At 41.0% G+C, this 19,047-nt stretch overlaps 1 protein-coding gene across 5 annotated transcripts; it reads right to left on the bottom strand.

Moving 5' to 3' along the window:
• Window positions 1-285: 285 nt before the first annotated feature.
• On the bottom strand, window positions 286-16,052 carry LOC106575803 (B- and T-lymphocyte attenuator). Of its 5 annotated transcripts, none has more exons than XM_045698214.1 (6): window positions 15,735-16,052; window positions 11,152-11,472; window positions 10,971-11,018; window positions 10,460-10,588; window positions 9,678-9,727; window positions 286-9,464 (listed from the first exon to the last, which is right to left on the bottom strand). In XM_045698214.1, exons 1-6 carry the CDS (start codon window positions 15,814-15,816, stop codon window positions 9,063-9,065), a joined length of 1,032 nt encoding a protein of 343 aa, XP_045554170.1. In that variant the 5' UTR covers window positions 15,817-16,052; the 3' UTR covers window positions 286-9,062. The 5 variants fall into 5 exon arrangements, with proteins under 5 accessions (XP_045554170.1, XP_045554174.1, XP_045554172.1 ...); XM_045698218.1 differs by lacking the exon at window positions 15,735-16,052 and having other exon boundaries at window positions 11,152-11,222; window positions 11,344-11,472; XM_045698216.1 differs by lacking the exon at window positions 10,971-11,018 and having other exon boundaries at window positions 11,344-11,472; window positions 15,735-16,051.
• Window positions 16,053-19,047: the final 2,995 nt, after the last annotated feature.

The following is a 19,047-nucleotide window of genomic DNA, read 5'->3' on the forward strand; positions in this document are numbered from 1 at the left end:
ATCACCGCGTGGTCTAAGTTTTGGATCACTGTTTTGAACTGAAATGGCTCATTTCCCGGATTCAGTGGGACGTTGAGACGTTGAGCATGGGGGAGCATAGTCTGTAGGGGAACAGGTGCTTCCCTATCTGACTGTCTTAAATGTCACTCATGTTTTGGTTGGGAAAAAACATACAGGCTTAATAATCAGGTTAACTGTATATGCAGTTCAGACGCAGTTAAACAAAACATAATACATAGCTTCATCCTAATTCATGTACAGTTCATCATTTAGGACAGTTCGCCGTTCAGAAAATATCATACATTTATTGAATAATACATTTAAAAAAGCAACAACACATATTTTATAAAAAGTCTCATTTTAAATAGCCAGTCAATGGCAATCATCATTGCTGTTCTGTTCCAGTACACTCAGTGAGAGAACAGCAAAGCAGTGTCTTATACAAGCAGCACCATGGAAGGATTAACACTTATTTAAAATGTATTTAACCTTTATTTAACCAGGTTACTCTCGTTGATATAAAACAAATCTATTTTTCAAGAGAGACCTGGAGACAATGCAGATTCTCAGGTTAGACTTGCTATAAAAGAAAAAAGAACTTGTCAGAGTATGATGCCTTGTGGGGTTAACTGTGTTCACAATACAGCCTTTATGATGTGATCACACACAACATTATCATGTATGTGTTCCGTGCAGCTCAGTAGAGCATGGCACAAAAAAAGTGTTGAAAATGTATGTCGCTCTGGATAAGAGTGTCTACGTAAATGTGCATGATGGTATTGAGAGGTAAAGTCCCATTACTGGCCTAAACATGCCAGTCAGCTAAGTGGTTACTGTTTCTTTAAATCATGGTGTCAGATGACCAGTGCACCCATGGTTCACCTTGTCTACAATACTGTGCTGCAGGAGTGTCAAACTCCTTCCATGGAGGGCTGAGTGTCTGCAGGCTTTTGGTTTTATCCTTTCAATTAAGACCTAGACAACCAGGTGAGGGGAGTTCCTTACTAATTAGTGACCTTCATTTATAAATCAACATTGTTAAAATGAAGTACTTTGTAATGCCAAAACTAGTGGCAACTGAGCTGCCACCAAATTGAAGGAGACGAAACCTTAACTTTGCTGGAGTGTTGAAACACATCATCCTGAGATGTTTTGAAACATGACACGGTGTGGTGTGCAGCACCTTGCCAGACTGGGAGCACTCACAGAAAAGGTTGAAAACACTATTTTGGTTTTTCAAGTCCTGTCCAGAATTAGATCCCTTCTCTTTCCTCTATTTAAAGCTTCTAAACTCCATTCTGATGTTTTGAATCCTGTCTAGTGCAGAATTAGATCCCTTCTCTTTCCTCTATTTAAAGCTTCTAAACTCCATTCTGATGTTTTGAATCCTGTCTAGTGCAGAATTAGATCCCTTCTCTTTCCTCTATTTAAAGCTTCTAAACTCCATTGTGATGTTTTGAATCCTGTCTAGTGCAGAATTAGATCCCTTCTCTTTCCTCTATTTAAAGCTTCTAAACTCCATTCTGATATTTTGAATCCTGTCTAGTGCAGAATTAGATCCCTTCTCTTTCCTCTATTTAAAGCTTCTAAACTCCATTGTGATGTTTTGAATCGTGTCTAGTGCAGAATTAGATCCCTTTCTCTGAAGTGCCTTAATGTTTAACATTGTTATGTATTTGATCATTTGACATTATATACCATTTTGGGCAGGCATTGTCAAGCACAGTGTTCAAGTCACCAGCAGTAACTGGAGGTTGAACTGCAAAAATGTGGGATTCTACACTTCACCATTAATAATCTTGAATGTGGGAATGGGTGCTGTCCTCATTGAACGTCAATTTGACGGTTTAGATATCATGATCCATCACACTTCATGGCACAAGCTCAATACTAATATAGAAATCTACTTGGATTTCAGCAAATATGCATGAATCATTGTGTGAAAAAATCATAAAGTCAAAAAGAAAAAAATTACACACAATCCTCTAAAATCAGAGTCACGTGACAAGATAGAAAATGCAACATGATTAAAACCAGACTTCTAATGAGTTCAATCACTAATTTTCTCTCTTTGGTTATAGTCATGAAAGATACTGACATTTTGAGCAACATGTTAAGTTGGATTTATTCTTACATTATTTTGTTAAAATGAAATTAACAAATCATTAATATGATTGCATACATTTTTTGTAAAGATATTTTTGAGGTATTTTGACTTTATTGAGACAGTTATGAAATGCCAGAGAGGATACAGATAGGTGGGAGAAACAGATTGAAGGCTTGGAGCGGGGAATTCAACCCCGTTCTTTGGGCTCTGCACAACTTGCATTCATTTTGATTAAGTAAATGTATTCTTTTTTGGGGAGGAGGGGTGGTTCAATTTCAATTCGCCCCTGAATAATTCTTACAGTGTGGCTGTGTGGGTGAGTGGGTAAAATTCCAACAAAATGCACCATTTTACTGCACCTCCTGATTCTAATCTGTCTAAATAAAAGCATTGAAAAAAAATAAAGGTAGAACTCCACAAAAAATATTCTCCATAGGACCTTATCATCAATCAATATTTAGGATTATAAACCATTTGCATTTATAAACTATTAATTGCATGAGAAAAACTGTTTTTGTGTTTTGATGCTGCCTTTTACATGCACTGAAACCACAAAAAGTGTTTTCACAACACTCTCTTAAAAACACCAAGTCAGGTTGATGAACCACTTTGGGTCTTTCAAAGTACTTCATTTCTGTTTTAAAACACATTCTCTGTATTTAAAACACTCTCATTGGGTTTACATTCAAACACCTTCCAAACACCAAATCTCAGCTTAGGTGCACTATTTTCCATGGTTTCGTTACACAATCATGCATGGTGTTTTGAGACTTTCTGTTTTTACAGTGAAGTAGACGGGAGGAACAAAAACCCGCAGACACTCGGCCCTCCGTGGAATGAGTTTGACACCTGTGCTGTAAAACAACACAGTCTCAATCCCACCATGTCAGGTGTACTTCACGACACTGTGGTCAGCCCTGTGTTTCCTGTTCAAGGCCCTGTGTCTTTGTGATGGTTAGGAGATCACAATCACATATAGTAACTCATGCAATCACATAACACACTCATGCAAGCACATAAACACTCACATCCAGTCTACTAAATGCGGTTACTTGGAAGTCCGGGGAATGTGCGTTTTTGGTTTCAAATTGCTTCTGCGAAGGAAGACATACATTTCCTGACCGGTAAAACAGAAAGTGAAAACTTTCTGGGAATGTTCATTTGTAGCTTACAGGGAGGTTCTGAGAACGTTTACTACGGTTCCCGAAGGTTTTGGAATTAGTCCACTGCGCCACCAAGATGGAGCTAGCATGCCATGTATTTGTACTGATACAAAGCCGTTCATTTTAATCTATTCAAACAGACCCCATTTCAAAGGAAACAAGCACCCATTAAGGTCAACACACCTGAACACACTTAACAAGATAGAGTACAGAGAGAGTTTTGTTGATGTTGAGAATGGAATGTATATGTTTTTAAATAACATTCTTAGAATGTTACTAATGTTTGCTTGTGATTTTTATGGAAAGTTTTCTTAATGTTCTGAGAACATGACTTTAAAGTAAAGATTCACCCATTTTGAATGTTAGAATGTTTTTGTGCGTCTCTGAGTGATGTTCTATCGATTCCCTGGGTCATTTCATGTTTTCATGTGTATCTGAGTTATTGCCGTTCAAGCAGGCAGAACTTCGGCCAGTATGATGTAGCATTGTGTTAAAGTGTCTCTCACTACACTGGAAGTTAATAGGAATCTGACTTTTAGATCGTTAAAACGTCTATCATACGTGTCAGATTCTAATACTGGCCGATGTCATAACGTGGGAGGTAGTCTTCTCTCCAATGAGCCATTGATCATATTTTCACGATATTCCTACCTGGAGAAATGTGTAATTTAACAGAGGGTCTAACACATTTCTCCTATTTATCTGCCTCTTCAGTCCAGGGTGCATTGCATGGTGCCGTTGTGAATGTCAGACTCCACTCTGAGGCACATCGATCTGCATGTTTAACATGGTGAGATTGTAGACTCCTAAATTAATATTGCAGTTTGTTTAGGCAATTATAAAGCCAACTAGCTACTTCACATGCTGATATTGACTTTGGTATTATTGTGTGTAGCTACGTTTGCTAGCTAGCTACTAGCCAGCCAGCCCATAGAGAGAGCATTGCATTGTGGGTTTTTTAGTCATCTTGAGCTGCAACAGATTTCCACAATGATTTTCCCGTTGCTACCAACTTTATTATAACGACAAAATAAAAAATGTGTTCACAAAAAATATTGTTCTCACATATTAGTGTTATGCAACACTGTAAATTATAGGAATGAGTGGTTTTGGGTGGATTTTTCCTTTAAATAGAACCATGAGGAAACCTGCAGAAAACATTATGCTGAAGTATGGTTCTTAGAACGTTATGTGCTAGCTGGGTATCCTGCACCATTCCCAGAACATTGTGGCAAGGATGTGTGCAAAATAATCATAGGACAAGCATACTCTCATCAAGGTCTAAGAAATATATGGTTCTCAGAACATTATGTGCTAGCTGGGATAATACATGCACACACATGCAGGAACAGTAGATCAGGCATGAACACACACACACACACACACACACACACACACACACACACACACACACACACACACACACACACACACACACACACACACACACACACACACACACAGAGAGAGAAAGCTTCTCACTGCATCACAGGATATGTAACTGTGTGCTGCAGCATGTGGGGTTTTTGGTTTGTGTAGCACAGGAAACCTCCTAATCACATCCCAGCACAAGAGGTAAACTGCAAAACACCCTGCATAACGACAGTAACACCTCAACTAAACCCAAGGCCAGGGGATTGTCATCACTCACAGTGATTTCACTGAAACTGGTTGATTACAGTAAGGAATGGAGAATAGTAATATTGCAGTGAAAATGATATTATAGTAAATCAAATCTGATTATTTGTTTAAATAGGTAACACGCAATCACAAAAAAATGCATTAAAAAAAACAATCAATCACAGTTACATTCACAGTCAACTGATTTTCACGTGATTACAGTGCAGTAGAATATTTCATGTAGGCCTCAAGAATCAACCTCTGTAAGAAAGTTTTATCCAAAAGACCATAGTTAAGGCTGATGTTATCATTGGTAGAAGTTCAAAGTTCAGAGGCAGCCAGCTGATCGATTTCTGTTATACCAAGTATGGGTATCTGCAGCCCAACATGGCGACAGAAGTATGGGTATCTGCAGCCCAACATGGCGACAGAAGTATGGGTATCTGCAGCCCAACATGGCGACAGAAGTATGGGTATCTGCAGCCCAACATGGTGACAGAAGTATGGGTATCTGCAGCCCAACATGGCGACAGAAGTATGGGTATCTGCAGCCCAACATGGCGACAGAAGTATGGGTATCTGCAGCCCAACATGGTGACAGAAGTATGGGTATCTGCAGCCCAACATGGCGACAGAAGTATGGGTATCTGCAGCCCAACATGGCGACAGAAGTATGGGTATCTGCAGCCCAACATGGCGACAGAAGTATGGGTATCTGCAGCCCAACATGGCGACAGAAGTATGGGTATCTGCAGCCCAACATGGCGACAGAAGTATGGGAGAGTGGGTGTATGGAAAGCGAAATCAGCTAATTGGGCAGATTTGTTGCCACTGAATACTGTTTCACGTGGCTGATTGGGCTGCAAGACGAGTCGATAAGCTGGACTAGCGCACCAGGGTTGTATCGACATGCCTGCTTCCTAATGGGTATCATGCAGTGGAGGCTCCTCAGAGGAGGAAGGGGAGGAACATCTTCCTTAGTGAATTTCATAATAAATTAAATAGTAAAACATTTTTAAAAAGTTAGCCTTTTTAGAAAAAAATATTCTAAATATATTCACGTCACCAAATAATTGATTAAAACACACTGTTTTGCAATGTAGGTCTACAGTAGCCTAAAGAGCACCATGTTGTAGCTTTCATTCATAGGTTGAGGAAACCTCATGATGGGTACAGGGAAAATTTGACTATCATGTAGTAGCCTAAACCTATCGATGTTACATTGAACTGGGTGAATGGAATATGAATGACAGTCATCCAATAAGCCGTAATAGAAATAAGGCCATGCTCATGAAAGAAGAAAAAAAGACGTCCTCCCTCATCACTCATCAGGGCTCCCGAGTGGTGCAGCGGTCTAAGGCACTGCATCTCAGTGCTTGAGGTGTCGCTACAGACACCCTGGTTCGATTCCAGGCTGTATCACAACCGGCCGTGATTAGTAGTCCCATAGGGTTGCGCACAATTGGCCCAGCGTCGTCCGGGTTTGGCCGGTGTAGGCCGTCATTGTAAATATGAATTTGTTCTTAAATGACTTGACTAGTTAAATAAAGGTTAAAATAATCTTAAATGGCATCGATCGCCACTGGTATCATGGTCATTCATGTCACAGGCGGCAGCTAACGTGGCAACATTTTCTCTCAAATGATTTTATTTAAAAGAGGATAGCAGCCTACACAAGAAGTAACTAATACTGATAACCATCTAGATGTCACCTTGATACATACAGTACATACAGTCTACTACTCAATGGGGAGGGTACGCATGAAAAACAACAACACCGGGAGACAGTACCGTTCACTCCCGCTTAACAGGCACTACTGTCCGGTAACGGCATGGGAAGTAGCTACCTAGTAGCCAATATCAGAGTGACAGTAATATATCAGGGTGACAGTCACAGTAATATATCCGAGTGTCAGTCACAGTAATATATCAGGGTGACAGTCACAGTAATATATCAGGGTGTCAGTCACAGTAAGATATCAGGGTGTCAGTCACAGTAATATATCAGGGTGACAGTCACAGTAATATATCAGGGTGTCAGTCACAGTAATATATCAGGGTGTCAGTCACAGTAATATATCAGGGTGACAGTCACAGTAATATATCAGGGTGTCAGTCACAGTAATATATCAGGGTGTCAGTCACAGTAATATATCAGAGTGACAGTCACAGTAATATATCAGGATGACAGTCACAATAATATATCAGGGTGACAGTCACAGTAATATATCATAAGTGACAGTCACAGTAATATATCAGGATGACAGTCACAGTAATATATCAGGGTGACAGTCACAGTAATATATCAGGGTGACAGTCACAGTAATATATCAGAGTGACAGTCACAGTAATATATCAGGGTGTCAGTCACAGTAATATATCAGGGTGTCAGTCACAGTAATATATCAGAGTGACAGTCACAGTAATATATCAGGATGACAGTCACAATAATATATCAGGGTGACAGTCACAATAATATATCAGGGTGACAGTCACAATAATATATCAGGGTGACAGTCACAGTAATATATCATAAGTGACAGTCACAGTAATATATCATAAGTGACAGTCACAGTAATATATCAGGATGACAGTCACAGTAATATATCAGGGTGTCAGTCACAGTAATATATCAGGGTGTCAGTCACAGTAATATATCAGAGTGACAGTCACAGTAATATATCAGGATGACAGTCACAATAATATATCAGGATGACAGTCACAGTAATATATCAGGGTGTCAGTCACAGTAATATATCAGGGTGTCAGTCACAGTAATATATCAGGGTGTCAGTCACAGTAATATATCAGAGTGACAGTCACAGTAATATATCAGGATGACAGTCACAATAATATATCAGGGTGACAGTCACAATAATATATCAGGGTGACAGTCACAGTAATATATCATAAGTGACAGTCACAGTAATATATCATAAGTGACAGTCACAGTAATATATCAGGATGACAGTCACAGTAATATATCAGGGTGACAGTCACAGTAATATATCAGGGTGACAGTCACAGTAATATATCAGAGTGACAGTCACAGTAATATATCAGGGTGTCAGTCACAGTAATATATCAGGGTGTCAGTCACAGTAATATATCAGAGTGACAGTCACAGTAATATATCAGGATGACAGTCACAATAATATATCAGGGTGACAGTCACAATAATATATCAGGGTGACAGTCACAGTAATATATCATAAGTGACAGTCACAGTAATATATCATAAGTGACAGTCACAGTAATATATCAGGATGACAGTCACAGTAATATATCAGGGTGACAGTCACAGTAATATATCAGGGTGACAGTCACAGTAAGAACATGCGTACAACCCATAAAGCAACAGTACACCCATCATCAATACTTCCATTTTTTTATTTTTTATTTATTTAACTAGGCAAGTCAGTTAAGAACAAATTCTTATTTACAATGACGGCCTAGGAACAGTGGGTTAACTGCCTTGTTCAGGGGCAGAATATAGGATTTGACCTAGCAACCTTTCGGTTACCGGCCCAACACTCTAACCACAAGGCTACCTGCCACCCCAATAAACAATCTTCAGTTTTAAACCGGAAAATGTACAATTGTTCATGTAATTCTAACACTCAGACTCATCCTCTGGCTTAAAAACAGAAGTCCCAACTCGCAGTATGGTAGCTCAATGTGAGGTACACTCGTAGAAAAAAAGGGTTCCAAAAGGGTTTTACGGCTGTCCCCATAGGAGAACCCTTTTTGGTTCCAGGTAGAACTCTTTTGGATTCCATGTAGTACCCTCTGTGGAAAGGGTTCTTCATGGAACCCAGAAGGGTTCTATCTGGAACCAACGGGGGTTCTTCAAAGGGTTCTCTGATGAGGACAGCCAAATAATCCTTTTTGGTTGTAGATAGCACCTAGTTGTGTGTCACAGTCTGGTTGAGTGGCAAGAAACGGAAGAGAAAAAATACAGCTCAATCAAAACCGTCTAACCTATAGCAGAGCGCTTTGACACACCCACTCCTTTCCACACGCCCACTACTTCCCTTTCGACACACCCACTCGTCCATATTCCGGTCGCCATATTGGGACGCAGCGACCCCCTTCTCGTAATCAGGGAGAAACAAAGACCAGTAGGACTGCGGCCCTCTGGGAAGAGAAGTTTTACTTCCTGGTTCCAGGGCTCAGGACACTCGTATGGCTGCGTACTCTGAGCCCTCCTCCTGAGGCTGTGCAGGGCGCGGTGCGGCTCGAGGCTTTACCTGATGGTTGAGCGCTGCGTACATGATATCACTTTCTTCCTTTTTCTCCTTCCCGTTGCTATAGGTATCATCCCTGTCCACCGGGACAGCTACCTGATTGGCTGCATCTTGGACGGGTGCCGGATGAGTGCCACGTGGGCCCCTGGCAGGTGCGTTGTCATAGATACAGTCCGGCGGTGGGGTGGGCTGGGCTTGTGCCTGGGCTTGGGGCCGGGGCTGGGCTTGGGGCCGGTCCTGGGCTTGGTGGGATCGGATGCTTCGTCTGTGGTGGGGTTGGGGGTTGGGTCGTGGGAATGCTTGCTGGGTCATTGGTATAGCCATATACTGCAACAACAAGTAAGCAACTTTAATACTCTGTGTATTTGCAAACCCCACCATTGATTATAGTGGGCCACACCTGGGACTGACAGACAAGGAGCGCACCAAAAGACTCTGTTACATACTGTAAACACATTAAACACCATTCAGAATCTGTACTAATAGTACTAATATAGGACTAAATGAAAGGGAGATGTGTAAAGTGTATATCTGTTTGACCTGGTTCTCTGTTTGGTCCTCTTTCCTTGACTTCCTGGCCGGACAGGCACCTGCAATTTCAAGGGAATCATGAACAAAACATTGAAATTAGATGTCATGTCCTAGATATAAATGTCTGTAGTAATGTACTATGGTCATCATTAGTCTGTATTAATGTACTATGGTCATCATTAGTCTGTATTAATGTACTATGGTCATCATTAGTCTGTATTAATGTACTATGGTCATCATTAGTCTGTATTAATGTACTATGGTCATCATCAGTCTGTATTAATGTACTATGGTCATCATTAGTCTGTAGTAATGTACTATGGTCATCATTAGTTTGTATTAATGTACTATGGTCATCATTAGTTTGTATTAATGTACTATGGTCATCATTAGTCTGTATTAATGTACTATGGTCATCATTAGTCTGTAGTAATGTACTATGGTCATCATTAGTCTGTATTAATGTACTATGGTCATCATTAGTCTGTATTAATGTACTATGGTCATCATTAGTCTGTATTAATGTACTATGGTCATCATTAGTTTGTATTAATGTACTATGGTCATCATTAGTCTGTATTAATGTACTATGGTCATCATTAGTCTGTATTAATGTACTATGGTCATCATTAGTCTGTAGTAATGTACTATGGTCATCATCAGTCTGTAGTAATGTACTATGGTCATCATTAGTCTGTAGTAATGTACTATGGTCATCATTAGTTTGTATTAATGTACTATGGTCATCATTAGTCTGTATTAATATGCTGAGGTAATCGTGATCATCTTACCTTTACAGCCACGCATTGAGAGCATGGATATGGTTATCACCACGATGACAAACACCACAATCCCAACCGAGGAGTAAACATAAGGCCACACCCACTCCAGGAAGCTGTCCCTCTGACTCACTGTACTGTCTATAAGAGAAAGAGGCCTAATTTCCACTATGAACAGGGAGGAAATGTCCCCCCACGCCACATTTGAATTCATAAAAGCTATAGACTCAAAAATATGAAATGCAGGAAATTTGTTTTCAATGGCAAAATAATTCTGCCTAATTACACACACACACATTTAAAATCAAAATTACACCCCTGAAGAGGAGGTTTGACTCAACAGGGATACTAGGTTGCTAGTTTTAACTGGCTGTTAGGGTGTTACTGGTTACCACAGTGTTTCAGAGTTAGGTGTGACATAGCATTGTGTTGTGGTGTGCCTTGATGTATATTCATGCTGCAGCACCTTTCTGTTCAGTGTGCAATGCATGCTAAGCTATGAAGAGCGAAAATCTCCTCTTACTTGTTGTTTCATTGTTCTGATATAAATCTGTGGTGTCTTCGATTCTCTCTGAAATACATAACAATTGACACCCATCACGGGGGTTTGCTTCTATGAATACAATGGGAAAAAATAACTAAATGTTTATTGTTTAACTGATTAAACATTTCAAACTGAGAAAATGTATTAATAGATTGCTCACCTGAGACAGTAACATTTATAGAATGACCCACAGCCGTGTGTAATTTACACCTGTATAGACCAGCATCACCTCTGGATATGTTTGTGAAAGTCAGAAATGAGATCCATGTAGTGTTTGTCAAATATGTCAACTGTGTTTGAATGAGAGCTGTTGTGTTGACAGTATTGCATTTGTTTGATTCATCAAACTTACACCATGATGGTGGTGGTAAGTTGGAACAGAAATCAACAGAACAGTTCATCTTCAGTTGTTTCCCAGGTGAAGCCTTCCATACTGTGTTCCGTGCCACTCTAATCTCTGGGAAACAATCAGAATCTTGACCTGCAAAGAATTAAACTGAAGTAAGTCACTGCCTGACCAATAGTTCCCCATAAGATCACCCATCACCTCTATATCAAATCATACACACACACATAAAAAATAGATTGTAATAATGGCTACAAGGATAGGCCTTAAAATGTGTTTATCTGGATCCTAGGTGGTGGAAAAAAATGTTTTACTGAGATGAGAGGTGATTAAAGATTGCAGACAGGTGAGGGAGATTTTCCCCTACATCAGAATTTCCCCGTGGTATCAGTGAAAGGGACATGTTCATGACTAATAGAAGGGGGATACATACAGAGAGATAAAAAAAGGACAAAACACATTTCACATCCTGAAGAGTGGGAACTCAATTAGCATAAAACAGTGGGACTACAGGTTCTAGGGAATTGAGATTCATTTTTAGTCATTTAGCAGACGCTCTTATCCAGAGCAACTTACAGTAGTGAATGCATACATTTCATGCATTATTTTTATTTTTTGTACTGGCCCCCCGTTTTTTGTACTGGCCCTCCGTGGGAATCGAACCCACAACCCTGGCGTTGCACACACCATGCTGGCGTTGCAAACACCATGCTCTACCAACTGAGCCACAAGGAAGACCTGCACTTATTCAGTGCTGCATCCTGTCTCAGACTAAATAGGACCACCTCATCATACCGTGGGGGAACTTATCACAAACCTAAAGACTTTCAGACTTCATAATCGTCACTGAGGAACTGAGTATATCCAAAATGGTCTCAGTTTAACTCATTATAACTGACCATCAATAACATTCAGAATGTCAATTAATGGCAAGGAGTGTCAGACTTCCCAGTATCAATGAGAGGACAGTAGAGGTGACAAAATGATAGCATCATATACCACTTGACTGTAGGCCTACCACACAATGGCACACAACTCGATTATACCTTCCGACCACACAGGAAAGCCACAGTAGGGCTAAAATAAAGATGCACTATTGTAACGCCCTGGCCATAGAGAGGGGTTTTTTGTTCTTTATTTTGGTTAGGCCAGGGTGTTACATTGGGTGGGCGTTCTATGTTCTTTTTCTAGGTTTTTTGTATTTCTTTGTTTTGGGCCGTGTGTGGCTCCCAATCAGGCACAGTTGAAGTTCATTGTTGTTGATTGGGAGTCACACATAAGGAGCATGTTTTTCCTTTGGGTTTTGTGGGAAATTTTACTTTCTGTTTAGTTTTGTACCTAGCAGAACTGTAGGCTGTCGTTCATTTTTGTGTTTTGTTTGAAGTGTTTCTATTAATTAAATATTGAATATGAACACATCCTCCGCTGCGTATTGGTCCACCTTTTCCGACGATGACTTCTCTGTTTCATCTGACGACGAAGACAGCCGTTACAACTATGCAGAAATTGTTCCGCCACTTCCTGGTTGCTAAAATTCGAATAGTTCGCCTAATTTCAGTTTATGTGACAAAAAAGCAAGTATAGTGTAGAGAATCATCGTACCATCTAAACCGCTATGAAATATACTGCTCAAAAAAATAAAGGGAACACTTAAACAACACAATGTAACTCCAAGTCAATCACACTTCTGTGAAATCAAACTGTCCACTTAGGAAGCAACACTGATTGACAATAAATTTCACATGCTGTTGTGCAAATGGAATAGACAATAGGTGGAAATTATAGGAAATAAGTAAGACACCCCCAATAAAGGAGTGGTTCTGCAGGTGGAGACCACAGACCACTTCTCAGTTCCTATGCTTCCTGGCTGATGTTTTGGTCACTTTTGAATGCTGGCGGTGCTTTCACTCTAGTGGTAGCATGAGACGGAGTCTACAACCCACACAAGTGGCTCAGGTAGTGCAGCTCATCCAGGATGGCAAATCAATGCGAGCTGTGGCAAGAAGGTTTGCTGTGTCTGTCAGCGTAGTGTCCAGAGCATGGAGGCGCTACCAGGAGACAGGCCAGTACATCAGGAGACGTGCAGGAGGCCGTAGGAGGGCAACAACCCAGCAGCAGGACCGCTACCTCCGCCTTTGTGCAAGAAGGAGCAGGAGGAGCACTGCCAGAGCCCTGCAAAATGACCTCCAGCAGGCCACAAATGTGCATGTGTCTGCTCAAACGGTCAGAAACAGACTCCATGAGGGTGGTATGAGGGCCCGACGTCCCAGGTGGGGGTTGTGCTTACAGCCCAACACCGTGCAGGACGTTTGGCATTTGCCAGAGAACACCAAGATTGGCAAATTCGCCACTGGCACCCTGTGCTCTTCACAGATGAAAGCAGGTTCACACTGAGCACATGTGACAGACGTGACAGAGTCTGGAGACGCCGTGGAGAGCGTTCTGCTGCCTGCAACATCCTCCAGCATGACCGGTTTGGCGGTGGGTCAGTCATGGTGTGGGGTGGCATTTCTTTGGGGGGCCGCACAGCCCTCCATGTGCTCGCCAGAGGTAGCCTGACTGCCATTAGGTACCGAGATGAGATCCTCAGACCCCTTGTGAGACCATATGCTGGTGCGGTTGGCCCTGGGTTCCTCCTAATGCAAGACAATGCTAGACCTCATGTGGCTGGAGTGTGTCAGCAGTTCCTGCAAGAGGAAGGCATTGATGCTATGGACTGGCCCGCCCGTTCCCCAGACCTGAATCCAATTAAGCACATCTGGGACATCATGTCTCGCTCCATCCACCAACGCCACGTTGCACCACAGACTGTCCAGGAGTTGGCAGATGCTTTAGTCCAGGTCTGGGAGGAGATCCCTCAGGAGACCATCCGCCACCTCATCAGGAGCATGCCCAGGCGTTGTAGGGAGGTCATACAGGCACGTGGAGGCCACACACACTACTGAGACTCATTTTGACTTGTTTTAAGGACATTACATCAAAGTTGGATCAGCCTGTAGTGTGGTTTTCCACGTTAATTTTGAGTGGTACTCCAAATCCAGACCTCCATGGGTTGATAAATTGGATTTCCATTGATTATTTTTGTGTGATTTTGTTGTCAGCACATTCAACTATGTAAAGAAAAAAGTATTTAATAAGATTATTTCTTTCATTCAGATCTAGGATGTGTTGTTTAAGTGTTCCCTTTATTTTTTTGAGCAGTATATATTTTCCATACCCAAAAATATTGTATTTTCAGCTGTTTGAAGCTGGTGTACAAAACCGAAAGTATAAGACTCAAAAAACTAAACTTAAAAACAGGGAGAATAGAAATAGCGCACATAGAACAGATCTACCGCTTATTAGACTTGATTTGAATGAGAATGACAGATCTATAACTCACATTTCTATGTGAATTTTGTTGGGTCGCCCAAAAAGTGACATATCGCAGCTTTAATAGAGACCATGGGTATGTTCACACAGAGGGATCTGATATATATAGTATGACTCATTGTGGTTAATAATAAGCTACTGAGGAAAAATAGGGCCTGTATTTTCATAATTATCAAGTTATAATAAGTTAATATAACAGTGGACAGCAGGTAGTCTAGCAGCTAAGAGCGTTGGGCCAGTTACCAAAAGGTTGCTGGTTCGAATCCCGGAGCCGACTAGGTAAAATCATTTGTCGATGTGTCCTTGAGCAAGGCACCTAACCCTAATTGCTCCTGTTAGTAGCTCTGGATAAATTTGTCTGCTAAATCACAACATTTTTAAATTAACTCATGATTGTTGTTGTTGAAATCATATAAATTAAAATACATGACACTAGTATTGGTACAACTGAGATGTGCCCCAAAAAATATTTCAGCTGGGTGTCAGTAAGCTACAATATCTCTGTAATGTCAATTATAAAATATTAATGTTGATGGGTTCAAAATGCCAGTGTGAAATGTGGAGTATTTGCTATTCAGCGGAAACAAAATGGAAGCCAGAAGAGCGATTTGTTTCAACAACAACAACTGGAAAACAGGGAGGAGAACATTAACAACATAAATTATTCATCTTTAGGGAGGAAGATCGGGCGGACATTAAGATGACTTGGAACAAATTTTCCTACCCCGCTAATCTCTTATTTTTAGTCCCTTTATCTTTTTCTACAACAGGATATCTTTTTTTCTGTCATCGAGCTCTTACACACAAATAAAAAAAGTGTTTTTTGCCAGGATGACAAAAACTGGAAGTCTTGAATGAGAGGATGACATTTCAGATATTTACAAAAATGTTCACTCAAAGAGAACCCCAGTTCTTTTATTTACCAGCAACACTTCTCTTACTTTGTGTTGGAACTGAACCAACCACAATACGCTGTAGTTTAATCACATACAAAAAGTTTTTTTCCCCCCCTGGGTCTAACTTACCATGGGCATCCCGGGGGAAGAGAAGCACAACCAAGATGGTGAGAGGTAGGCTGGTCCAGGACCAGCAGTTACGGGGCCCCATGGTGACTTGTAGCCCACAGGCCTTCTATATCAGCAGGTTACACCAGAGGTGGTTTAGGAAGACAGCCACAGCATTGGTAGATGATCATCTCTCTGTGTGTTTGTGTGTGAGAGTGAGTGAAATACACTGTCTGTTCTCTCTCTCGCTCTCTCTTCCTCAATTTCAAATGTCTCTCACATCAGTCTGAACACACCCCAGCATCATAGTCTCTCCGTCACTGCACAAGTGTTTGTGGTAACATTTCTTCAGTTTTACTTCCTTTACCTACTCTCTCTTTCACTCGTTCTCTCTCTCCCCATGTGCTTCTTCCTATCTCATCTACATAAAATTGACTGTAGTGATCACTATAGATTAGATTAGGTTTATTCGTCAGATGCACAAGGTTGCAGATGTAATAGCAGGGTACAGTGACATTCTTAAGCTCCGAGCTCCAACAGTGCTGGTCAAAGAGAAGTGGATGATACAATAATACAAATAATAATAATAATATATACATATTTACAACTGTAACAATTATAAATGTCCATGGGGGGGGGGCAGGATAAACGTCCGTTGGGGACACAGGGGTAGCAGCTAGCTGCCTAGTGGTGGCTATTCATCAGGCTGATGGTCTGGCGGTAGAAGTCTGACAGTTTTTGCCATGATGTACCTATACTGCCCACGTCTGAGTGATGGAAGCAGGGAGAACAGGCCGTGGCTCGGGTGGCTGAGGTCTTCTTATCACATACGACACCTGGTGTTGTAGGTGTCCTGGGGGGCAGGCAGTGTACACCCAATGGTGCGTTCGGCTGAGCGTACCACCTTCTGTAATAGAGACCATCTATTACAGTATGCTCTCGATGGTGCTCCTGTAGAACACTGTGAAGGCCCTCGGGAACAGGCAGGATTTCTTCAGCCTCCTGTCAGTGTGGGTTGAAGAGTCTCTGTCGTGCCTTCTTCACCAGGGTGTCAGTGTGGGTTGAAGAGTCTCTGTCGTGCCTTCTTCACCAGGGTATCAGTGTGGGTTGAAGAGTCTCTGTCGTGCCTTCTTCACCAGGGTATCAGTGTGGGTTGAAGAGTCTCTGTCGTGCCTTCTTCACCAGGGTGTCAGTGTGGGTTGAAGAGTCTCTGTCGTGCCTTCTTCACCAGGGTATCAGTGTGGGTTGAAGAGTCTCTGTCGTGCCTTCTTCACCAGGGTGTCAGTATGGGTTGAAGAGTCTCTGTCGTGCCTTCTTCACCAGGGTATCAGTGTGGGTTGAAGAGTCTCTGTCGTGCCTTCTTCACCAAGGTGTCAGTGTGGGTTGAAGAGTCTCTGTTATGCCTTCTTCACCAGGGTGTCAGTGTGGGTTGAAGAGTCTCTGTCGTGCCTTCTTCACCAGGGTGTCAGTGTGGGTTGAAGAGTCTCTGTCGTGCCTTCTTCACCAAGGTGTCCGTGTGGGTTGAAGAGTCTCTGTTATGCCTTCTTCACCAAGGTGTCAGTGTGGTTAGACCAGTTCAGTTCCTCTGAGATGTGTACGCCGAGGAACTTGAATCTTTTTGACCGCCTCCACGGTGGCCCTGTTACTATAAATCAGCTATGATCATGAACAGATAGATGCAGGATGTGAGACTAGTTATACAGTAAATGAAACAAATGTACATTACTGTAGACTAAAGTTATACACATTATAGTAGGCTAAAATGATACACATTACAGTAGGCTAAAGTTATACACATTACAGTAGGCTAAAGTTATACACATTACAGAGTAGGCTAAAATGATACACATTACAGTAGGCTAAAGTTAAGCACATTACAGAGTAGGCTAAAGTTATACACATTACAGAGTAGGCTAAAGTTAAGCACATTACAGAGTAGGCTAAAGTTAATCACATTACAGAGTAGGCTAAAGTTAATCACATTACAGAGTAGGCTAAAGTTATACACATTACAGAGTAGGCTAAAGTTAAGCTCATTATAGTAGGCTAAAGTTAAGCTCATTATAGTAGGCTAAAGTTAAGCTCATTATAGTAGGCTAAAGTGATACACATTACAGTAGGCTAAAGTGATACACATTACAGTAGGCTAAAGTGATACACATTACAGTAGACTAAAGTGATACACATTACAGTAGACTAAAGTGATACACATTACAGTAGACTAAAGTGATACACATTACAGTAGACTAAAGTTATACGCATTAGAGTAGGCTAAGTTATACACATTACAGTAGGCTAAGTTATACACATTACAGTAGACTAAAGTGATACACATTACAGTAGGCTAAAGTGATACACATTACAGTAGACTAAAGTGATACACATTACAGTAGACTAAAGTGATACACATTACAGTAGACTAAAGTGATACACATTACAGTAGACTAAAGTTATACGCATTAGAGTAGGCTAAGTTATACACATTACAGTAGGCTAAGTTATACACATTACAGTAGACTAAAGTGATACACATTACAGTAGGCTAAAGTTATACGCATTAGAGTAGGCTACAGTTATACACATTACAGTAGGCTAAGTTATACACATTACAGTTGGCTAAAGTGATACACATTACAGTAGGCTAAAGTTAAGCACATTACAGTAGGCTAAAGTTGTACACATTACAGTAAGCTAAAGTGATACACATTACAATAGGCTAAAGTTATACACATTACAGTAGGCTAAAGTTATACACATTACAGTAGGCTAAAGTTATACACATTACAGTAGGCTAAAGTTATACACATTACAGTAGGCTACAGTTATACACATTACAGTAGGCTACAGTTATACACATTACAGTAGGCTCAATATCTCATACAATACCTGTCAGATCTCTCTGTGTGAACATACACATAGTCTTTAATATAACCCTGCTGTGGCTTTTCTGTGTGGTTAGAGGGTAATATTGAGTCATGTGCCAACATTGTGTGGTGGCTTTAGGATCTATGCTGTTGTTGTTTTGTCAGCTCTACTATCCTCTCATTGAATGATACTAGGGAGTCTGAAACCCCTTGCTACTAATTTACATTATGAATGGACGTTAGACAATAAAGTCATCTTCTTCTTAAAACTTCTTCCCCTTCTTCTTCTTCTTCTTCATTCAGCGTAGCATACAGACAGATATTTTCTACAGGGCCCTAAAACAGATGAAAGGGCTTTAGTTATCATAATCGTTGGCCCTATTCATGAAACCAAAATGGATGCAATTGCGCCCCCATGGGAGTATTAAGGGGAAAAAACAGACAAGATAAAAGCGTATGCAAACGACAAT

This window comes from Salmo salar, chromosome ssa16, assembly GCF_905237065.1.
Source record: "Salmo salar chromosome ssa16, Ssal_v3.1, whole genome shotgun sequence".
Classification (NCBI taxonomy): Eukaryota; Metazoa; Chordata; class Actinopteri; order Salmoniformes; family Salmonidae; genus Salmo; species Salmo salar.

Excerpts from the sequence above, each read along its gene's own strand:
- LOC106575803 (XM_045698214.1), bottom strand. The coding sequence starts at position 15,816 with ATGGGGCCCCGTAACTGCTGGTCCTGGACCAGCCTACCTCTCACCATC. Across the intron at positions 11,019-11,151 it reads TATAAATGTTACTGTCTCAG|AGAGAATCGAAGACACCACA; the intron begins GTGAGCAATCTA and ends TATGTATTTCAG. Across the intron at positions 9,728-10,459 it reads CTCAATGCGTGGCTGTAAAG|GTGCCTGTCCGGCCAGGAAG; the intron begins GTAAGATGATCA and ends TTGAAATTGCAG.